At 50.9% G+C, this 24,159-nt stretch overlaps 1 protein-coding gene across 1 annotated transcript; it reads left to right on the top strand.

Annotated features, from left to right (window-relative positions):
* Nucleotides 1–138: 138 nt before the first annotated feature.
* Nucleotides 139–23,672, top strand: LOC122485822. Its single transcript, XM_043585107.1, has 5 exons — nucleotides 139–471; nucleotides 9,047–9,216; nucleotides 18,611–18,738; nucleotides 21,082–21,255; nucleotides 23,424–23,672. Exons 1-5 carry the CDS (start codon nucleotides 404–406, stop codon nucleotides 23,652–23,654), a joined length of 771 nt encoding a protein of 256 aa, XP_043441042.1. The 5' UTR covers nucleotides 139–403; the 3' UTR covers nucleotides 23,655–23,672.
* Nucleotides 23,673–24,159: the final 487 nt, after the last annotated feature.

The raw sequence follows: 24,159 nt of genomic DNA, 5'->3' as shown, positions 1-24,159 counted from the left end.
TTCCCTTATGGGTATCAGGGAGATACCCGTAAGAACAGGGGGATGTATTTTGCTTTACAACGCACTCCCCGACCCAAGTAAAACGCCTCCTTAAAATGGCACGTGCATTAGAACACAAAAGGGAGAAAACATGCAGAGGTAAGCAGAGCTAAAATCCCTTCTGTAGGACGGAAGCCTGTTTAAACAGGCTTGGGGACTCCACCCACAACCTTCTAACATGAACATCATAATGTCAACATTCCAAAGGAGGCCAGAGCCCCAGAATCAGGGTCTAGGATGCCAGAGAAAGGATGGAGAGGGATGCCCATGAGTCCTGGGATTTTGTACAAGGGCAAAGGCTAAAGAGCAGGAAATCAAGTGTGAAATTCTATCAACACTGTTGAATCTGGACACCATCCTAAGAATGCCCCACTTCACTAGCTGGAAGGTCTCCCAAGTAAGCAAAAGCTTGACGCCATATGACAATGTCAGGTAACCAGCTCACCTCTCTCTTCCTTTACGTCACCGGGGACAAGTTCTGGCTGTCAACAGCACTGGCTTTCTTATACGCGGGGTTCGGTCAATCTGTTAGCCGATATTTTAACAACATGGATAAAGCAGCCATAAAAAAAAAAAAAAAAAGTGAACGTCTTCACCATCAGGTAGAGGGGATATGGATAGTTCTCTGTATTATTTTCCTTGAATGTTATTATATTGAGATGACTTAATAAGAAAAAGTCAATTGTAGTAGATTAAATGCATTCACCATCCCTCACGTGACTCAGCACCTCTGACACCAAGGTCCCATGTAAAGGGTCAGTCTTCTGAGGAAGTCAAGGACAGGGCATCAAAATGTACACGACACATTCGGAGGCGTGAAAAAATGAAGCTCCTTGTGGGTCATCCCCACTCTCTTACTCTGGAGCTCCCGTTCCTCCTCGATGGCGGAGAGAAAACAAGTTTGTCAGTCGAGAATAACTTGTTCTAATCCTGTTTGAACCCTTTTGCTTTGAGGTAAACTCAGCCTCATTTGGGGAAATACTCTGCCACTTCAAAGGCAGATTCTTCCTTCTCTCCAGGGGCCACTGGCCGCTCCTCCTCCCTCCAACATGGTATCTGGGTGCCGAGGGAAGCCGACACACCCTTTCGGTCGGGTCCTTGGCGTTCTCGGCTACCAGCTGGTCTCGTCCCTGGACGTCCTGGGCTGGTGTTCCCATACGTGTAGCAGATCTCACTGTCCTTTGTGGGTGTCCAGCTGGCATCTGCTGCTGACACCTCGGGTCCCTGGGGGTCCCTCAGATCCCCGGGTCCGGGTGCTTTGTCGCCTCTGACCACAGGCTCGTGGCAGGACACAGCTACTCTTACTCCTTGGCGTCCTCTCAGCAGGGCAGACAGAAACTCTGGGCCTCCGGGACCCCTCTACGCTGGCTGTATTACCACCTGCGGACCATGGTAGGCACAGCAGGAAAGCACAGGGCAGGGGGTGAGCCGAGATGTGCTGAGTGCCCCTCAAACCATCTGTGGTTTTCTGTGAGGGTTCCTAACACCTCATCACCCCAATTTTGCTTACGCCTGGTGGGTTGGGGAAAGGGGAAGCTTGAGGGGAAGAGGCAGCCGCTTCTCAGTGACCAAGCTGTGGACCACACCCAGGAGGTCTCAGAATCGCCCTCCTATCTCTTGTAGCAACATTTTCTACTTCCTCTTCCTGTCTGGTGGAAATCGCCCATAAATCTTTTCCCCTGTCATTCCGCACTTCGGCTTTCTTTTGATCTAGCCTCACTCTTTCCATGTTAAAGGAGACCCCGAGAAATGCAGAAAACTCTTTTCTTTCTCCACAAAGCTTGATTTCTCCATTGCCGTGGATGCAAAGTGCCATCTTGAAATTAGGACCCTAGAAATGACTCCATTTTCTTCGCTTTCTGCTGTAAGGATTCTAATTTTCTCCGAGACAGCAGAAGCTACGTCAACCAGTGACTTACCTCGTAGAATAAATCAAAGTGGTGTTGCAAAGGTATGGGAGAGGTATAGGGGAACAGTGTAGTCATTACCTAGACCCAAGGTCTGATGACCTGAGGGAAGGCCCATGACATCCTGAAGGAGAAAGTGTGGAGAGAGAACCAGTGACTTTCCGGTAGGGTCCTAGCAGGTCAAGCGAAACCCTTAGGGAAGGAGCCAGCCAGAGGAATACATACCAGGATCTTTATCTTCCTTCTTTGGATCCCCAACTGGAGCATCCCATTGGCCAAACCTACCTAGACCCCAGAGGCAAGAGAGTCCATTGATATAACCCAGTCAGTCAGCTCCAGGATGGGGACGAGTAGAGGATGGAGATAACAGAGGATATCTACCCACAAAGCTTATCCCTGAAAGGAGAGTGGGGAGCAAATAAAGTACGAGAGTATATGCAAAAGGAAATCTCCGTGGCATTTTTCAAAAATACTATGTCCCTGTGACATAAGTCTGTCTTACCCGCGGTTTAACTTCCGTCAGTGTCCGTCAAAGAGTGTGTTTCCATTAGAAGCCCACAAATTCTCAAAGCGTTCTGATGACAACAATAGCTAGCCCTGAGTGCTTTCTGTATGCCAAGCACTGTGGAAAGACTTTTTGCTGATGGGATGTACTACTCAAAAGAACCTTCTGGTGGGCACCTGGGTGGCTCAGTCTGCTGAGCATCCCACTCTTGATTTCGGCTCAGGTCGTGAGCTCACATTTCATGAGCTCGAGCCCTGCATCGTGCTCTGCACTGACAGTGGGGAGCCTGCTTGGGATTCTCTCTCTCTCTCAATAAATACATAAACTTAAAAAAAAAAAAAAAAGGACCTTCTGGGGTAAGCATTATTACCGTCTCCATTTTACAGGTGGGAAAAATTGAGGCTAGAAGAGTGAAAGAATTTGTCCAAGGTTATACAAGCTAATCAAGAGTCCATAGAAGATCTAAGACCAGTCTGTCTAAGAGGGGCCGAAAGCTGAGAAGGCACAATTGGGAACTGAAAAGGGCACCTCCTATCATAGCATCAGCTGCTTCCAAGTCACAGCTGACAGTCACCGTCTGGAATGGTGGGGATCCCACGTCACCAGCTCTGATGTCTCAAGAGCTGCTTGTGATCCGCGTTGCATGGGAAAATTTCTCATTTTTGTTTTTGTTTTCTAATGTTTATCTATTTTTGAGAGAGAGAGAGAGAGAGAGAGAGAGTTTGAGCGGGAGAGGGGCAGAGAGAGGAAGAGACAGAATCAAAGCAGGCTCCAGGGTCTAAGCTGTCAGCACGGAGCCTGATAGGGGGCTCACGAACCACGAGATCATGACCTGAGCTGAAGTCGGACGCTTCACCCGACTGAGCCCCTGTCTCCCTTTTTTAAGTTGAATTGTTCAGTTCAAATTTGTTAGCCAGTTTCACCGATGGATGAGTTCAACACACTACAAGGCTTCCAGTTTTCAGGCTTTGTTGGACGGTGACAGAGAAACCCCACCCAGCACCCCGGCACCCTCCGCTCCGACTGTAATGCCTGTCAACAGCTTTTCCAGGCCACCCACACTGTTTTCCATCACACCGACGACCATTTTGTCGGAAGCTTAGCAATAACGATATGATGGGCTGCTTGGGGTTACCAGCATGAAGCACTTACCACGATAAGAACTTCACCTCAGTTCACCTAAGTCATGCCGCCTAAACTCCACAACCCTGCAACTTGCATATATCACTACCCATCTTACAGGTGAAAACATTGGGTTGGGACCCATTAGGTCACAAGCCTGAAGTCGCAAAATAGAAAGCAACAGAACTAAGGGACCACCTCAGGCCTCTCAAAGTCCAGAACTTAGGCTTCTTCTATCCGAAGTGAAAGACTTTCCCCTTGCACAGCTCTGAGACTGTAGATACGCAAACCAGAAACCCAGAGGGACAATCGATCCTTGCAAGTCGGGTGCCAGTGAGAACTTCCAGATGATGCATTTTTGCACTGCAGGCTGCTCCCCCATGATCCAAATATTGTGCTTCTTAAAAGCACCATCCAGAAAAGAGAAGGAGATAAGCAAACAGAAAAGGAGATAAGCCAAGTAAAGAGTGGGACTGCGTGTACTCGGAAATAGGCAGGCTGGTGGAAAAACAAACAGAATCTGCTGAAAACTAATAGGAACACAGAGACGCAGCTGAAGAAATGTTAACAGATGCCTTGGTTCATGTTTTCTCATCCGTGATTTTCAGAGAAAATCATTTGTAGGGTTGCCGTATTAAAAAATGGGTTCCGGGTCCCCTCAGTCGGTTAAGCATCCAGCTCTTGATTTCAGCTCAGGTCACGATCTCCCGGGGTTCGTGAGTTCAAGCCTCGCATCAGGCTCTGCAAGGACCGTGCAGAGCCTGCTTGGGATTCTCTCTCTCCCTCTCTCTCTGCCCCTCCCCCTGCTCGCACTCACTCTCTATCAAAATAAATAAATAAACCTTTTTAAAAAAGGAGTTCCACTCACTGAAACTCAAAGGACACTATTAAAATACGTCGATTGTATCATCCCGTAGGCATGCCTTTCAAGCTCCGAGTACTTCTTTCTGTCTACGTCATGATTCTCATCCTCCTTTCCGGATGTTTCCGCCACCCTTCTCAGCACAAGCAGCTCTTGTTCTCCCCTCACCCACTCCTCACCTAGCGGTTTTGTTCCAGCACAGAAATGAAGTCTGATCCAACGAGAAGTTGCGGGGGAGAAGATTCCTGGTTGCGTATTTCCATGCACTCTGCCACTCGCTGGATTTATTGTCAACTCTGGAGCCATCTCTCATCTCCCCAGCTGGAGTTGTCTCGAGCTCCACTGCCCATTCTTCCAAATGTCTCATTACTTCTAAAGTTATAACGATAAATGATAAACCTTACCCTTTCTTTTGTTGTTGTTGTTGTTATTTATTTATTTTTGAGAGAGAGAGAGAGAGCACAAGCAGGGGAGGGGCAGAGAGAGGGAGAGAGCGAGAATCCCAAGCAGGTTCCGTGCTGTCAGCGCAGAGCCTGACCCGGGGCTCAAACCCACACACGATGAGATCATGACGTGAGCTGAAACCAGGAGTCGGACGCTCAACCGACTGAGCCGCCCAGGCTCAGGCGCCCCAAACTTCGTCGTTTCGAGAGATTTACTGCCAAGAGGCTTCTTCATTTCTCCCCAGAGCTGAGAGACAGGTCTCCCGGTTCGTACATTCACAATGGATTTCCAGTCCCCACCTTTCCACAAAGCAGCCGTTTCTCCCCTGAGACCGCCCCTTCCCTGTAAGTAACACTGGCACCCCCCTGTCGCTCGGGTCAGATCACCAGCGGGTCTCTGAGTCGTCCTGTCCCTTGTTCCCTCCAGCCAGGGGGGCTTGTCAAGCCCACCCCCCAAACCTCTCCATCCCACCCTCCTCTCCCCACCTCCCACGACACACCTCCCACCTCAGCTGATGCAGCCATCTCCCTCCCAGCCTCACCCCTCCCCGTCCCCTCTCTCCCCACTCTTCTGCACAGATTAGCCAGCCTAATCCTCACGAAATGCAAATCCACGCATGGCATTGTCTCCTGGCTTTCTGGTCGCTTCCGGAATAAAATCTGAAACCCTGAACATTTCCCACGGGGCTTTGCCTGACCGACTCTGGCCTCTCTCCAGCTGCATTTCATGCCACTTTCCCTGTCTCTGTCCTCTCCAGCCATGCTGGCTTGCTTTCTCTTCCTCAAATAGGCCAAGTCCTGGACTGTTTCAAAGCCTTCACAGTCACCATTCCCTCTGCCTGGGTGCCCATCGCCTAATTTCTCTTTGAACAGCTTGTTCTTCCCTTCAGGTCTCAGCTCCTAATTCTTTTGCCCAGAGAGCCTTTTTTGGACCACCCAGTCCAAAGGGTCGTCCTTGACAGTTACTGGCTCCCTTGTTTATTTCCCTTCTGGCACCTTTCACAACCCACAATTACTTCACTTATATATTTACTTACTATCTTGTTTCCGCTCAACTTCTAAGGTAGAGTTTGGGACATCGTTGGGGGGGTGGGGGACCCAAAAAACAAACAAACAACAACAAAAAAAACCCTGAGTGTTGAATGAATGGAGCCCACGGGCACTCTCCCACAGTTTCGATAAAGCACAGAGTCAAAGTGAAGAAAGAGAGACCACCGTCTCTGTGTGAGAGCAAACATCCAGTTACACTTATAAAAACATGCTCTTAAGCATAAGTTAAGATCCCAAAAGATATTTGCTAACCGACTATGCAGAGCTGTGGAATGAGATGCAAGGATAATAAACACATTTGATATGAAACAGATGGAGATCTGGTCACTGGTTCCTTGACGTGGGGCCCTTTAAAAAGTATTCTCTTCTCTTCGACATTTTGTGAGCATGTTTTTTAAGTGCCAGAAAGTGCTGTTATGGAGGACATCCCCAGCTCCCCCCGCAGTCACCGAGGACAAGACAAGGCTTAATTGCGTCCTGTGGACCCGCTCTCGTTTGCATAGCTACCTGGTAAGGGCACAGCTACAACTTTATAAACAAGCATCTCAGAGTGAGTGAAGCACGTGAGGGTCCTTGAATAGGGCACTGGAGACACGTCTAATAACATATTTATTGAGTGTAGATTTCCTTAATGTGCCAAAATATGCCTGAGGGTTGTCAGTACACATGTTACAACTTGCTAGAAAAGCTGGCGGTATCTCTAGTGATCAGACACAGAGCAGATGTTCTTTTCAGCTTAAGAATTTGGTTTTCCTGCAAAACTGCCCAGCTATTTGCAACTAGGCAGCAGACGAACAGCTCAGATCTTTGGAGAGCAGCAAGGGAAGCGTCCTCAGCGATTGGAAGCCTCAGGAACTACCATGCCAGGAGCCAAGTTGAGACTCACGAAGGAAAAATGACGCACCTTTTTAAAACGTGGATGGCACGGAAAAATGTTTAGGTTTCTGTCCAGTATCAGCGAGGCTAGCTCAATGACAGGCGCTAACATGAGGCTCCAAGTGTAGACGCTGTCATTTCTATTTCTGTAACCCTTGTCTTCTAATTATCACCTCCGGCAGGCTGGCTTTCAGATTAAATTATTTTGGCTTTCGGGGAAAAAAATGAAACCCACCCGAGATGCTGCCACGTAGCGCTAACCTCAGCACGCCAAAGCAAAAATCGTACTCTGCTTTCCGAGCCCTTCCTGGAGGGGCACATTCCTGACGAGGCTCAGCTGGGACCCTCATGGGTACAGAAGCACCGCCCTTGACTTTCTGCTCCTAACTCTGACCCTGGTCGTCACTGCGGATCTGAGCTTGATTATACACGCCCCTCCCGCCCTGACGTTCCCTTCCACACGACTCATATTTTGGGTCTACTGTCTTTTGTCCTTCTCTACCTTTACCCAATGCTTTGTCACCTACCCACCCTCCATCCATCCAGGCACCCATCCAACAGGCACTGAGGATCTGCCTCTTGCTAGATCTGCACTACGTGCTGGGGAGCCGTCCGTGTGCAAGGTAGAGTCTATGACCTCATAGAACATGAAATTGAACAGCGGAAGTAGGTATGAAAACAGACCCTTTAGGGGCGCCTGGGTGGCTCAGTCGGTTGAGCGTCCGACTTCAGCTCAGGTCACGATCTCGCGGTCCATGAGTTCGAGCCCCGCATCAGGCTCTGGGCTGATGGCTCAGAGCCTGGAGCCTGTTTCCGATTCTGTGTCTCCCTCTCTCTCTGCCCCTCCCCCGTTCATGCTCTGTCTCTCTCTGTCTCAAAAATAAATAAATGTTAAAAAAAAAATTGAAAAAAAAAAAAGAAAACAGACCATTCATTGCGCTACTGGTCATTATTAATATGGAGATACTTCAAAGATGCCAGGGACCAGAGGGAGGGCAGGTCTACATCTAAGGGTGAGAACTGGGGGGGTGTCACGGACAGCCCCATAGAGGAAGTCATGAGTAGGCGTTCCCTGGGAGGAGGGGAGCACGAGGAAAGGAAGGAGGGGAAGTGTTACATTCCAGACAGAGGAGGAGAGACAAGCCCATCGCAGAGGCCTGAGAGCCAGAAGCATCTCCAGGGCACTGGGATGGCTCACCTGGTGAAAGTGCACTGGGTGGGAGGTTGGGGGTGGTGGTGGTGGAGGGGGGTGGGCAGGGGGTGAAACAGAAAATGGAGAAGGGAACAGGGTCAGATCAGGAAGGACCTTGTGGGTCTTGTCCAGTGGGGGGCACTAGGATGCTTGAAAATCAACAACTGTTTCCGATTTCCCCAAATACAAAAAATTGATATCATGGGAAGCGGGGGTGGGGGGAAGAAACAGAAAACGCAGTTTGATGTGCAGCATATTCATTGTACCCCCTAAAGAGGAAATTGCTATGGTGGCAGAAGGTAGCTACAATTGTGGTATAGAGAAGTCGAATCACTACGTTGTACTTCTGAAACCAAGGTCACATTGTGTGTCAGCTATACTCAAATTTTTAAAATTATCACAAAAAAGAGTATCGGGGCGCCTGGGTGGCTCAGTCGGTTGAGTGTCTGATTTCGGCTCAGGGCACGATCTCCCGGTTCGTAAGTTCGAGCCCCGCGTCGGGCTCTGCGCCGACAGCTGGGAGCCTGGAGCCTGCTTCGGATTCTGCGTCTCCCTCTCCCTCTCCCCCTTCCCCTGCTCGCACTCTGTCTCTCTGTCTCAAAAATAAATAAGCTTTTTTTTTAATTAAAAAAAAAGAATATTGCTTGATATTAAAAAAATACCAGATGTTCTGGATGTTTCCCAACCTCCCATGTCTCATCCTTGTAAGAACCGTTTTCTTTGTAATACACGTGTGTGTGTGTGTGTGTGTGTGTGTGTGTGTATAATTCTTCATCGGCATCCCTGGAAGCATAACACCTGTTCTCCGATCATTCCACTGCTTGGGGGGTATTCCCACCCTACCCTTATTACTGCTCTAAAGCAAATATGCAACGATAAGCCGACAGAGTCAATTTGTTTTCTTCCCGGATTAAATGAGTTTTCATCACTTCGGAAGTTCGGGTTCAGCCACTTCCTCTGACAACCACACACTCGGCCACCCATCTGGGGGCCGCGTCACCCAGAACCTCACACCTGATGGTGGGTTTTTCTCTTTTTTTTTACGCTTAGAGTCCCCCATGAGAGGAAGGAGGAGGACCTGCCTGCACACCAGCCCTTGCCTGATGGGCGGACGCGGCCGAGGGGGGAAGGTGTCCAGATCGCTAAGGACACAGCCGATGATGAGGCTACCAGGGAAGGCCCGCCTCTCGGCAAAACAGAACCGCGGAAAGACGCCAAGGGTAAGGCCGGCCCAGGGCTACCGACCCGGTCCCCGTGCATTTTGCAGACACCCTTCGGGTTTATACGGTGGGGTCCTGGAGCCGGGGCCTCTCACGCAAGGGTAGGGCTGCTGGGGTAGGAAACAGAGGGTCTGCAGAGCTGCTGTCACGAATAGGACCGAACTTCTGGCTCGAAGGCTCTAATTGGCACACTTAGGTGTTGTCTGGGGCCGAAGGGGTTGCAGCGATTGGAATTAAAGGCCGTGTGTGCCTATCAGCTGGGTGGCCGCATCCCGTGTTGTGGGTCCCAGGGTCAACCTCATCTTCTCTGCGACAGGATCCGCTATGCTACTTGGGAGGAAACACAGAGCACAGCGTCCCCGGGGGACGGCCAAGGATGGCCTTTGCTCTCTGGCCAAGGGACCGCAACCCTTTTCCCATTCGACCATCGCCTTTACTTCTGCCGAGTTGGGCTGCTTCTAAGCCCAGCAAAGCGCAGTCCTGAGCCCCGGACGCTGGCCACTGCGGTCGTATGAGGAACGAATCACCCTAGTGTCAGTGGTAGGCGTCTTCAGAGCAGGAGGCAGTGGCCACGGTGCTGATCCACGCACGGAACAGCAGCTACGCCAGTAGGAAGCATGCCTCCTTTGTTTTCTCCTTTGGCAAATTCTCTGTCTTCCCCCTCTCTCTGTCCCTTCTCCCCTGCCTCACCTACCTATTACCCAAGGAGTGATTTGCCCTTGCCTGTGGCTCTCCAGCTCTAATTTACCAACCTTGAGTCAAATAGAGCAGCCCGCACTGTCTGCGCCCAGGGAGCTGGGGAAGGCACCGGGGTGGGTCATCTTTCCTTCCACGACTCTCTCTTGAGCTAAAGAAGTCAAACCTCTTGCAAATGCATCTACGTGGCATTTCTGCTAAGCGTGCCTCACTGACAGGGGACGGAAAAGCAAGGGGGTGTTTTTAAGGTGAAAAGTTACCTTTAAGCCTCATCATCACCTAAGTGGAAGATGCAACCTTTTCTGATCATTAACACGGAGCTATCACTCACTCCACGAGCTCAACAGAGTGACAAATTACAGTTGCCAGAAGGGGATACATAAATTCTCCTAATTACCTCCAGAGACCTATCCACGCGGAATCAGAAAAGGTTCTAGTTATGCAGACATGGCTTTTTTTTTTTTTTTTTTTTTAAATCATAGTTTCGCTTCCCTAAAAGTCTTCTTGGTTTTAGTCCCATTCGGGGCCAATGAAAAGCTGTGACAGCTGAGCCAGATAAGAGAGAACTTGGAAAGGAAATTTTTACTTTTTCTTTCTTTCTTTCTTTTTTCTTTTTTTTTTTTTTTTTTTTTTTTTTTTTTTTTTTGCAAAGGTTGGTCTTACTCCCCAGGACTGAAACTAGCAATTAAGGAGAATTGTAGGGTAAGGAAAGAGAAGAGATATAGCAAAAGTAGGAGAGAGAGAGAGGAGACCCTTTATTTTGGGATAAAGGCCTCAGCCTGGAAGCCAAACAAATTGAAAATCTTCATTGCAGGCCCAGCTGAGAATAAATTGCCAAGTTCAAAGGCGTGTGGGAGAAGCCCCTGGCCTCCTCCCATCTCTGAGCTCAGATGCTTGCTGAGGGCATGCACAGAAGCCCAGGGCTTCTCCAGACACCTCCACATTCCCGAACACTCCCCACCTTCCCAATTTCTGTTCCTTTCCGGGTCTGTTGAGGGCTCAGAGCCCCCTTTGCTTTTGGACTTTAGTGTCTCACACAGCAGCCATTTATCCCAAGTCAGCTAAGTGACAAGAACTTCAGGGAGTGTACGGGAGACAAAAATGGATTCGTTCTTTCGCTCCCCGAATCTTTGTTGAGCTCCCGCTCTGAGGCGGGCTCTGTTCCAGTGCTGAAAATACCGCGGTGAATAAAACCGATAGAGATAATCAAAGACACTAATGCAGCGAGTGCATTAAGGGGCCTCGTTCTGCGCTCCAGCTCGTCTCCAAGCCTCACAGAGCAGCGTCGGCAGAGGGCGAATCGAGCCGCGCTCCCACCCACTTACGGTCCAGTCTGGGCCAAATCGGTTCCCTCGGGAGAATGCCAGGGCTTTTTGGCTCCCTAAGAAAGGAGTGCTTCTGGAAGCTTCGGAAACATTTATCCTGGGAGCCTGAGGTTCGGAATCCACAGGCTGCACCCACGTGAGCCCTTCTGTTTCTGATTTTCTTCCCACTTGAAAGTAATCGGGCTGGGGGTTTGTACCCACTTCTGACCCCAAAAGGCTCAGGAAATTACAAAGCAAGTTTTCCAACAGATGCTTTCACCAGCGTCAGACAGTCCTGCACAGCCGCCAATTTGCTCTCACTACATCGCGCAAGCCTGACGCCTTAAGAAGTAAAAGGGGCCTGAACCGAATGGTCCCGCTTGCTTGAGGGAGGAGTGCCCAGCTGGGACTGAGAGGCCACCTTCCGCTGCTTCAGGCTGTAGTCCTAAAGCCACAGGAGGCCTGCCAGGCGAGGGATCCTGGCAGGAAACACCCATAGGTGTGGGCTATAAAGATCAACAGTGGAGTGTGTGTGTGTGTGTGTGTGCACGCATGGGCGACGCAGAGGGGGAGGGACAAAGGGAGAGAGGGAGGGAGGGAGATTCATAAATGTTTAAGAAACGGGCGAAATGGGCTCCCTTGGAAATGTGTGGTTTGCACAGCAATTTTTGGAATCTCAGGGCAGAGAGTAGCTGGGGTGACTGAATCCCAAGAATCTGCAGCCACTCCCCAGTCGGAATGCCATGTGTTGTATGAAATCCGAACCACAGCCCTAGCCCACGACCCGCCTCCGCTCAGGGGAGGTGGGGCAGATCTGGGGAGATTTGGTGCTCACAGCACCCAAGAAGCACTAAGGTGGAGAGGCCTTCCAGGTTGTAGTCTGACTGCTAAGAGCCTGACACATAATAGACACTAAGGAACTCCTTCTTAATTCGTCAGTGATGTCACTGAGCAGAGGAGACAACGCGTGAACGCGGGGACCCCGGCCCAGCAGCCCCGCAAGGAACAGTTTGCTCCGAAATGCCAGCAGCGATGTGACCGTCGTTGGCAGCTGTGACTGTCAGCGTTGTAAGCAAATCCAAATCCAGAACTGCCTTCTGGAAGCTTCCATCGCTTGTCCCAAGTCCAGCCGTTGGAGCCGGGACGGGGTGGAGGGGAGTTGGGTTTGATCACTCTTCGGCCGGGCAGTCTTTTAGAGAGGTGAAGATTACTGCCGTGTTCTGCCATTGGGTTCTTTTTTTTTTTTAATTTTTTTTTAACGTTTATTTATTTTTGAGACAGAGAGAGACAGAGCATGAACGGGGGAGGGGCAGAGAGAGAGGGAGACACAGAATCGGAAGCAGGCTCCAGGCTCTGAGCCATCAGCCCAGAGCCCGACGCGGGGCTCGAACTCACGGACCGCGAGATCGTGACCTGGCTGAAGTCGGACGCTTAACCGACTGAGCCACCCAGGCGCCCCTGCCATTGGGTTCTTCAGTCAAAGCACTCCCACCTCCTTCGGCCACGCCCCAAACGACAGAGTTTTAGGGTTTTAATTCTTGCACCATCGTCATCATCATTCTGTGAATGAGCTGCAGTCTGGGTGCTCCTGAGCCAAATTCAGTGACGTGGCTGTGATCGGACCAGGAGGGGAAAAGTGGGTCTGTCCCCTTCCTGTTCTAGACCCTGTCCCTGAACGTACTTTTTAGACCCCAAACAGATGCTCCGTGAAGGGTTACTCAAAGACAAAGAGCAACTTCTTCTTGGGTCCTCTGTGCCTTGGACCAAATTAAACACATCAGGTCCCATGAGTGATTCGTTATTGTGGTTGAATTCTATTTCAACCACCCTATTCCCCATCCCACACCATTATCCATTGTGCATTCTTCCCATGACTCAGTAATGAAGGAAGGAAGGAGGCATCCCGGAGTCCCCCCTCCCTCACCGATTACAACTCCAGAAAAGGATTCTTAAATTATAATAAAAATGTCGAATTATTCCTTGCATGTGTTGACACTGGACAGCTGGCCAAGTGTTTTTCAAATGCTTGGGGAGTTTGCTTTATTTTTTAGATTTTTATGTCAAACAGAATTGCACTTGCCCTGAAGGGGTAAAAAGAAAAAATTCCACCAACAGAGAGAGGAGTGGGTTTCCCCCATATGACAAGATGTCCAGAGGAAGGCAGTGCGGGACCGTAGGGAACTCCATGATGACATCAGAGACCCAAGCCTTTTATAATCTACGTCTCCTTATCCTCATGTTCACAACATGGCTGCTCGCCTCTGTGCATCACATTCACAAGCCAGGCGGAAAGAGGACATGTTAGTGAAGAGAAGAGAGAAAGATACATTCTGGCTGACCAACACAGTAACTTTCCAAGACACCCCTTCTCCACCAACAGACTTTTACACACACACACACACACACACACACACACACACATACACACACACTGGAAAAGCTGGATTCAAATGTGCATTACTACTAGAAGAAAGACTAGCTTTTCTTTAAAGAAGGGAAACTCTAATAATCATGATGGTCTAAACTCAGAAAAGCAGGTCAGCACCCTCTCAACGGGAGCAAAACAGATGGGCATCACCATGTGACCACGGCTATGTCTTTCGTTTTTTTCTTGAGGTCTCTTGGATGTTCGGTAAACTGGCTTTTGTGCTCCCTGTCCTGATTAACAGAGTTTTCATCATCCCTTCTCCTGCGCATGACTTACAAATGTGTCTACTTGTGGGGATGGCTTGGAGTGCGAGTCTGAAAAGACACGCTTTCCGTGCCTGTGGCCCTGATCCCTACCATGTGCAAAAACCCTATGTGGCATAGGCAAATCCCTGTCACTTCTGACTGCACTTTGTGTCACAAAGCAACAGGCCTCGGTGTCCGCCTAGGTTTTGTCCCATTCATAGTTCACAGAAAATCAGTGAGCTCCTGCAGATGAACCTTATTTCGCAAGCTGATGGCAATGTCACGGGTAAACAGCCAGGGGTCAGAAATGGTGGGGTTCCCCTGGAGGCTCCACCGTTCCTAACGTGTGACCTTGGCCAAGTCCTATGACTTCTCTGCACTATTATTCCTTCACTGGTGTGTAAGTTTTCTGGTGCCGTGTAACAAATTATCACAAATTTAGCAGCTTAAAACAATGCCCGGCTTAGCTGGGTCCTCTGCGTGGGGTCTTATCGGAGGCCTGTCGCCTGAGCCCATTTGCTTGCAGCTTTAGAAATCAGGGTGGCTGGCTTCTGTACGGTCAGCGTGACTTGAGTCTCAAGTCCCCTGAACTTCTTTTAAAGGGCTCACTCCGGGGCGCCTGGGTGGCGCAGTCGGTTAAGCGTCCGACTTCAGCCAGGTCACGATCTCGCGGTCCGTGGGTTCAAGCCCCGCGTCAGGCTCTGGGCTGATGGCTCAGAGCCTGGAGCCTGTTTCCGATTCTGTGTCTCCCTCTCTCTCTCTGCCCCTCCCCCGTTCATGCTCTGTCTCTCTCTGTCCCAAAAATAAATAAAAAACGTTGAAAAAAAAAAAAAAGTTAAAGGGCTCACCTGATTAGGCCAGGCCCACCCAAGAGAAATTCCTTTTTCATTCATATCTACTCCACTGATTGGGGACCTAATTCCATCTGCAAAGATCCCTCCATCTTGGCCACAATGGGACGTAACGATGCACTGTATCTCTTCATATTCACAGGTCCTGCGCACACTCTAGGGGAGGGGACTTTACAGGGCATACATATTAGGCGGCAGAATCTCGGGCCATCTTAGAAGTCTGCCTACCACACCCTATAAAATGAAGACACGAATATGACCTGTCTTATATGGTTGCTTTGAAGATGTAATGAGATGGCGAATGTAACAGGAAGCATCCTATAAGCCGCAGCTGCTATAATTACTCTAGCATTTCTGAGTATCTATTACACGTAGCATTTCTGAGTGTCTATTACACGGCAGGCCGCACGTTAGGAGCTGTGGATTCAGAAAACACTAACGTAGACCTTGGTCCAAAAAAAAAAGAAAAAACAATCATGGCGTGTCTCTAATATTCCCCTCACCCCCAACCCCGTTCAAAAGCTGGCAAACAACAAAAAAGCTTTCAAATCCAACTAAATGACTTTTGGATACAGAGACTCAGGGGTTTTGCTCACTTATTGAAGCCACTGTCAAAGATAAAAAGTGCTGACTTGAATAGAATACCATAATCCATAAGGATTATTATTTCTACCCTTAAGAACTCCCCCCCCCCCCGCACTGGTTTGGTCCCTCAGTAGTTCTCAGCCTGGACTGCACACGACTGACTCCCCTAGATGGCTTTTTCTGGGGTCCCACCTGCCAAAACGCAGATGCATTTGGCCTGGGTGCACCCTTGCTTTGGAATTTTTTAAAGCCCCCCCAGGACACCCCAACACACCGCCAGGAATGAGAACTTTGGCGGGAGCCCAAGTCTGATAGCTTCCCAGGGTCTGAAAGCCAAATTCCCCTTAAAGAGAAACCGCCGAGGACAAGACAACCAGACATGTGAGCAGCGATAAAGCATTTTCCCATTTACTTGTAGCCAACATTGAAATTCAACACATTTCACACCTTTCCAAGGGGCTCTCCCAGGTCCCGGCTGCTGTTCCTTTTAGCGGACAGCCCACCCCTGGGTGGGGACTACCTGGGGTCGCGATGAGCCCAGAATAAGTTGCCCACGTAGCCAAGAAGGTGCTCAGCTTGTCTTCCTCATGCTCGTTCAGTGCTTATTGGCTCTGTCGCCTGCATATATGGAGCACCTACTATATGCCCAGCTTCAGGCGGGGTGCTGGGACTTCAAAGACCAAAGTCTGCCTTCCGGAGCTCAGAGTCTAATGCCAAGAGGCAAACACGCCCTTCTTGTACCAGATGAGGAGTGCTTTCTGGATCGAGGGCCTGGAGGCAGATTTTCTGTTGTAAATAATCTTTTTAAAAGCCTTCTCAGTCTTCTAAGACTATGCGTATCTCTCTCCAGGGTTTGATCCCTGCAGGGAGCAGCCTCTTTCTGACTTCCCTTCCACCCCCCTGGCAGCCATTCTTTCCCACCCCCACCCCCAAGTAATTATCATCAAGGAGAGGAACGTAAAAACTGCCAAAATGGCATAATTATTCCATAAGAAAAGAAGAGCGACCTGAAGCCCCAGCTTCCTCTTTTCCCATCACTTCTAACCCTCCAGGGTTTCTCTCCCGTACAAAGGGGCGTGCTCCAGAACCCCGGGAACGCATCCCGAGCCGGGTCGGGGCTGGCTCCTTCTACCTGCTGAGCCGTCCCTGCTTCCAGCAGGACTGATTGCCAATGCGGCAGAAAGCAGGCACTTGAGGACTGGGGAGGCTTTGGCAAAGCCCAGGGAAGCTGGATTCCTCGTTTGAGAGAACACTGAGCCCGTGGCAGCCTGGGGTTGCAAAATCGGGACTGGCTGTGGTTTGCCTGGGTCTAGAGGGGAACGTTCCCTACCCCCCCCCCAACCAGAATAATATATGCTCCTCCAGAGACCTGAGAGGGAGGTCAGCTGGCATCCATGGCCTTCAAAACCCCTTCCCCCTTATAAACACTCATTGAAAGCTTACTATGGGCAAGACCCTGGGCTGGGCTGGGCTAACCGCCTCCCCCCGCCCCCCCAGCCTCCTTCCACCATGAAAGGTGTTCAAATATCAAATATCACAACCTTGCTGTGGTCTTAAGGATTAAGTATCATGGCGGACCCCAGAAAGAATCATTCGGAGTTATTTCTTTATACCTACTCTGGCATCCTGGGGAAAAGGCTATGTCAAGCTTGCTTCCTTCTCTATTTTTAAATTCTGTTGGAAGAGTGAGAGCATCCTGGGCTGCTGCTAAAAGCTTTCAGGAACCACACGAGAAGATACCAGCCAGACCCAAGCCTCCCACCCTGGCTGTCCACAACCTCAGCTCCTAAAATCTAGAGAAAGGGAAATGACCCTAAGACCATGGCTGGCTCGGCGACCTAGAGATGGAGTCCGGCCGTTATTTATGCCTCTGGCGCATGCGTGGGGGGGAATAAACCTCTCCGTCCAACATCAGGAAGTGAGGTTAGGTGGAGGCCGAATTGCCTTCCCGGTGCCTCAAAGCTGCCAGTGCGAAAATTAGTGATTAAGGGTCAGGATGATGAGATCGCTTCCTCTAGCACTGGGGAGCCCACACATAAGGGCTAGAGTATGAACTGGATGACGTCGAAGACCCTGGGAACCCTAGATTTTGTCACTGAGTTAGGCCAGCCAGCCCAGGCGCGGTTTGCTGAAGGCTTGGTCACGGGCCAGATGTCTGTCTTGCATCGGGATTTTGAAATCACTGAGAAAACTCCAGAACACTCATTTCTATTTTGGAAATCAGTGCTTGCCTTAGGAAATTGTCTCCTTGCAAGAGGGGGTGTATTGAAGCATCCACTAATGGAAGGGTTGGCAAACGACAGCCCATTAGGCCAAATTTGTCCTGCCATCTGTCTCGTGTGACTCGCAAACTAACGACGGTTTTGCCATTTTGAAATGGTTGCAAAGAAGAAATCAGAGGCATAATATTTTGTGATGCATGAAAATGATCTGAAAGGTAAGTTTGTTGCCCATCAATAAAGTTTTATTGAGCTATAGCCACACCTACTTGTTAACTTGTTACCTATGGCTACTTTTTGTTTTTAAGTTTACTTCTTTATTTTGAGCGGCAGGGAGAGAGAGAGAGAGAGAGAGAGAATCCCAAGCAAGTTTCACACTGTCAGTGCAGAGCCCCGTGCGGGACTCAAACTCACGAACTGTGAGATCATGACCTGAGCCGAAACCAAGAGTCAGAGGCTCAACCGACTGAGCCACCCAGGCGCCCCTGGCTACTTTTGTGCAGCAACAGCCATGTTGTGTCGTTTCAACAGAGATCACATGGACCTCAAAGCCTAACATAATTACTCTCTGGCCCTTCCAGAGAAAGTTTGCCGACTTCTACACTAGTACGTAAAAAATAATTCTGCACAAATACAAAAAAGTGAGAGGGTCACATAATTCAGTCTTTAATTGACCTAATTAAATGACCATCTTGGGAGTCCAGGATGCTCTTCTCTATTCAGTTAAACCCCCACGGCAGTAATTAACTCGACTCATGTGGCAGCCGCAAAACAACTTGCCAGGGATGCACCAAGCACAGAGAATTGCCCACCATGCCGATCACATTTCAGAAAGCAAATCAGAGTATCGTATAGGTTCGATGAGTCTCCCAAAACAAGAGCACTTTCATTCTTGGCTCCCGGGTTGAGGGTCTGCTTCCTTCTCTGCGGCGAGAACCTCCCTTGTTAATAATCTATGGGTCGGGGTCAAACACAGAGACATTAACCCTGGTGGAGGCGGGGAAGGGGCCAGCACCGCGCACGGATCCTACAGCACGACATTTCTCTCCTCTCCTCCTTGGAACAGACTGGAAGCTGCCGATCCCGCTGGGACCCGTTTATCCACCGTTAATCTCGAGTCTGAGCACCACCAAAGCTGTGGGACGAAGCTGGGACTTGACTCCTCTGATGGCAAAGAGCTTACGAATACCTGACGTGAGTCTTCCAAGGGTCCCCCCTTTTCCTTACCCTTTGCACCCTGGGAAGTGAGACAATACCCCACGCAGGGGTGGGTTGAGCCAACAAGGTCCTGACAAAGACAGGAGGAAGTGGTTTCTGTGCCCTGCCGTCTCCCTCCCACCCCCCCTCGCCTCTGCCACCATGCAAGACCAGTGCAGGGAGAGAAACACAGGTCATAACGTATCATGACCTCATCAGGGTTCCCCAAAGAGACAAAACAAGCAACCCTCCCAATCGGACAGTTTTCCAATGCTCCGAGTGGTCTTTTCCACCCCAGGGCACCTCTGTTCCTCCTCCCGGCCCCGAATTTCTACCACACCCCCACCGTGGAAGATGTGAGTCCTCAACACCTTACCTTGTGGTTAACGGGTTCGTTTTGCTCTGTGAGTGAGACGTGTTTGAGAGGTTTGGGGGTCACCTACCGCTGTTGTCTCAAAACCCGGGAATGGCCTTCTCCCAAAGGTAACTGCTTGCTCACGTGACAAACTTCTGTCGCACGCTTACTGCAGGACACGTGGTCATGTAGATGGACCATCCGTGCGGACGGATGAAACAGAGGCCCTGTTCTCACGGATCTCAGTGCCTAGCCGGGACATGGTCGAGGGGAGAGACACTCACAGGAAGTCAAGTGGGGGACACAGACCCTTGGGCTTCGTGTATGGAAAGCCCAGAGGAGGCCTTTACCGCAGCTGAGGGGTTGGGACTTAGCTCTGGTGGAGGTGCACTGCGCCGGCAGCCAAAATCGGGGCCCTGAGAGATGGATGGGGGTAAGTGGGGGTGGGTGGGAAGGCAGGACAGGAAGTGGGGGACAGACACCCAGGCGGAAAAGGAGGCACACGCCCACTGTATTATAGACGTGATGGTGAGGCCGGTGATGCTGGCTCTCCCAAAGGAAAGCAACGTGACAAGTCAGGGACAGGAGAAGAGCCCGAAGAGGCCGGGCTGGAGGCCTCGCATCGCGCAGAGGAGATGCACTCTGCCGTCCGGAGGTTCTGGCCCAGTCCCGAGGACTCGGGGTGGCCCGGCTCCTTCTAAGCTCCAGGGGTTACAAGCCATCGTCCTTCAAGGTGGACTCCCTTGGAGCAGAGTCACCCCCCCGAAGCTACACAGTGACTTTATGCTCGAGAAGGTAACGGAAGGCCCCCAGGAAAGTCCTCTCACGCGGCGGGGGTCTGTTTCCCCATCCAGGAAGCGGGACGTTTGATTTCCGGATTCCCTAGGGGCCGCTGCTGTCTGTCAGCTCCTCCGCCCGCCTCCAGAGCTGCTATCGCCGCGTTCTTCTGGCTCCTTACGGTCAGGGCTGGAAGAAATAAAACAACACACATCTTTGTTTCCTGCTGTGTGGGAGGCAGGAAATGGCCGAAGCCCCTAATTGGGATGAGGTTCCTGCGGCCTGTCCAGCCGCCCACTCCGCGGCAACCCCCACCCTCGCAGGTGTTGTCGGCCAGAAAGGAGGGCACCCTCGGCCATGCGGCCGACCACGTCCCTGCCTCCGGGGGGTGTGAGAGGAATCGCGATGCAGATAGAGTCCCCCTGCCACTCCACTTCAGCTACCTGAGCCTCCTGGTGGCCCCTCCCACAATGGTAGCCACAGTCCTGCCACAGGGCCTTTGCACTTGCTATGCCCGCTGCCTAGACTGCTCTGTTCCTCCCTCACCTCAGGTGTCTTTGTTCAAGCCTCACCTCAGCAAGGCCTTCACTGGCCACCCCATCTAAAACTTTGCTGAGCCTCCTCTGCAAACAGGGCTGGGTCCGGGCAGAGGGCGCACGGAAGGGAACTCAGGCTTGGGAAACCCACCGTGCACCCATGGCGGTGTCTCTCCCAGCGGAATGCAGACAGGGCTCCTTTGCACCTCGGTTTCTGACAGAAGCGAGATTAGAATCACGAGACAGGACCCACCGGCCCACACCACACTCTGCCTCCTGCCTGTTGCCTCCAGGAAGGATGGCCTTCAACCCGTAGCCAGCTTGCCTCTCCAGTTTCATAGCCACCGGGCCCCTTCGAGGCTGCAAAGGGACCTTGTAAAGTCATGGCCTTCCAGGTGGGTGGGGAGTCAAGGTCCTGCAGTGAGTGGCAAGCTCCTAAGGAGAGCTCAGTGCCCCGACCTCACTCGAATGTGCCAGACTCCCAGCAACAAAGGGAAGGGAGGGCCCTTTTATCTGCCTCCCGAGGCCACGGAAAATCAAGAAAGGTAAATGGAAGTCCAACTGATAAGCGAGAGGCATGGACAAGAGCTGCCTGTTTTAAAAAGTATTCTTTGTCTCGGCGCGAGCCCAGGGTGCTTGGTAACCACATGTTACCTCGGCCCCTCACTGCAGGTGCCGGTGGCCTGTGTGCCCCCGCAGGGCCCCTTCTGGCACTCTGTGGACACGAAGGCAGAGAAGAGACTGGCCGGTCAGAAGGAACGCCGCAGCCGCTTTGGGGACGTCAACGTGCACAAGCGCTACCAGCTTGGGAAGATCTTCAGCCCCTTCCAGGCCCTCGCCACCACGGTGAGCCCCCTTCTCCTTGGAAAAGCTTTTCGTTTTTTGTTTTTGCTTTTTAAGTCTTTTAGGGAGAACGGCGACAACCCCCAATTCTTTGTCTTTTTTAAGAAACGCGTTAGTCAGCGGCGGCCGCAAAAATGCCGCGTAACAAACTGCTCTAAAATTTGCCGGCTTTTACCATGGCCACCGTCTATGTTTCTTACCTGCTGGCCTGCAGAGAAAGTGGCTCTTTCCTCTTCTGTTGGTGGCAAGTTCGCAGGGTAGGAGGGAGTAAAGAACTGAGAACAGTGATCCTATCTACCGCAAGAGATGAACTGTAGCCTACCTAAAGGTCGGTAACCTGAGGTTTGGGGAAGTTCCGAAGGCAAGTGGTTGCAGGTGTGGTGTTCTGAAATAAGAGGAGAGAGAGGGCTCTGGGAAAGGGGAGTTTCTGTGATAAAGGAAGAAGGTTCTGGCTCCCGTTCCCCCTCCTCGCCTGTGACCCTCCGGACTCCAGTCAATTTGAGTGGGACCATCCCCAAATGCATTTCCTTAAAATCATTACTGTGCTGTCTTTGTGATACTTTCTAGACATAGCTTCTTATGCTCCTAAAATTTGAGTGTGCATATGAATCACGTGGGAAGCCTGATTAAAATGCAGACTTCCAGGGGCACCCGTGGCTCAGTCGGTTAAGCGTCCGACTTCGGCTCAGGTCATGACCTCACAGTTCGCAGGTTCGAGCCCCGCGTCAGGCTCTGTACCGTTGGCTCAGAGCCTGCAGCCTGCTTCAGATTCTGCGCCTCCCTCTCTCTGTGCCCCTTCCCCGCTCATGCTGTGTCTCTCTCTGTCTCTCAAAAATAAGTAAACATTAAAGAAAATTTTTAATAAAAAAATGCAGACTTCCAGGCTTACGGAGATTTCCATTCAGAGGGTTTGGGTGGGGCCTTGGCATTTCCTTCCTTAACAAATTCTCTGTTCACCACCTTTCTGGGGCACTCCTTCCCAACCTTGTTCACGTCAGCCCTGTGTCTGGAGGGAGCCAGTATGGCAAGGCCACCTGTAGCCCAGCACAGCTCAGGAGTGTGCCTTACACCCCAGCTCTGGACCTTTCTTCTCCCCAGTAGCTCTCAACCTTTTCTGAGCTTCAGAATCACCTGGGTGATTACTGTGCTAATGCCCAGGTTTTTGCCCCAAACCCATTAAACCAGAAGCTCGCTGGCGTGAATTGGGAACCGCAGCACCAATGTGTTGAGCCCACATCGCGCACCAGGTGCGGTGCTGGGTGATGGCGTTTTGGGTGATGGCGTTTGGGGGGTGGGGGAGGTCATGGGGTCTGGAGCCAATGGCCAAGAAAGAAGTCTTGAAGACATCTTTGGTGCAAAAAGGTGATTTTATTAAAACACGGGCATAGGAAGAGCTGCCCTGGGGTCCCGACGGGTAACTCATTATATACCCTCAGGTTGGCAGGGGGTCACGGATAGAGGAAGTCCCTAAGGGATTTTGGAAGAAACCTTTCCAGGACCTGGAGGGGCTAGCTGTTGCTAGGGAAACGCCACCGTTTAATACAACCTCAGACACGAGACCCTTCAGATGTAGATCAGGGGGCCATAAGCCTGGAGTCTGGTTGCCAGCATGTATCTGGGGGCAGTTGAGATAAAGGAAATAGACTTACAGGGTCCTCAAGGTTGGGCTAACGTTAAGCTAAGGTTCTCTTTTGCCCCCAGCGAAGTGCCATTATCCAGGCAGCTGAGCTCCTAGAGGGAGGTCACTTTGCTGGTTTCAAGGACTTGTCAGCGGGCTGCAGGGAGTAAGGGAATTTAACTTTTTCTTGCCTTAGTTTCCCACATCACCATGGCAAGCACTTAAACGCCTTTCCTTTGTTCTTGGGTAGCTGAGAGTGTGTCCAAGGAATATCACACATATTCCACTTGCGGGCGTGTGGGGGGCAGCCTGTATTTGACCCTCATGCTCCCTCATCACTAAAGACCTTACCTCCAATCCTTAACCTCCATGACCTCTACCATGTGACCATCACCCTCACGATACCCACGAAGCAAGAAAAGATGAGACGTGGTAAGCAACTTGCCCAAGGCTGTCAGCGGTCAGGGCAGAGCCGGGATACGAACCCGTGCACTGGAGCCAGCGCTCCCCACCCCCACACTCTATTTCATTACCTTTATTCTCTGCCGCCTAGGAGATGCGAACACTGTCGTATCCCCAAGACCTGCCCACGAATCCGCACGTGCAGAGAATGGGCATTCCACGCCCCGCGGATGGGAATCGCCACGCTCTATCCCTGTCCTCCACGGAGCCGGGCGCCAGAAAGGATGACAACAACCCCGCGAAAGAGAAGGCAGCGAGTCACATTAAAATGCCTTTATTCCCCCCAATAGTTAAAGCAACAAAGTCTAATGACACGAAATAATAAAAATTTTAAAACTGCGATCTGGCCCCTTGCTGCAAGGCTTTGCATTGAGACACTTAGAGCCCAGCGACTCAGGAACGCAGAGACGTTCTCAGGCCTGACTTAACATTTAGATAATTTGAGGAATGCCACCAACAGGCCTCTGTGGGAATATTTTAGAGAGGATGAAACCGTTAGGAGCCACGATACTGAACTAGAAATGAATCCTTAGTAGGTACATGGTTCTCCAGAAGTCTAAAGATGCAGAGAAGGGATGGTTAGAGTTCAGTGAATCAAGGACCCCTCCCTTTCTGTCCTCCTGGTCTACCATCACAGAGTGTTGGATGGCAACCTTGGGGTTCACTCCTCATGGTGATAAAATGGTTGCCACTGCACCAAACACCACATCCACACATGACCACGTCAAACCCTGGAAGGCTGACGTTTCTCCTCATGCGACGAATGCATGCAAACATGTACACACACACACACACACACACACACACACACACAACCTCTCCTGGGA

Source organism: Prionailurus bengalensis, chromosome E1 (genome assembly GCF_016509475.1).
Source record: "Prionailurus bengalensis isolate Pbe53 chromosome E1, Fcat_Pben_1.1_paternal_pri, whole genome shotgun sequence".
NCBI lineage: Eukaryota > Metazoa > Chordata > Mammalia > Carnivora > Felidae > Prionailurus > Prionailurus bengalensis.
The sequence above is the reverse complement of the archived record's forward strand: the minus strand, read 5'-3'. Positions and strand labels throughout refer to the sequence as shown.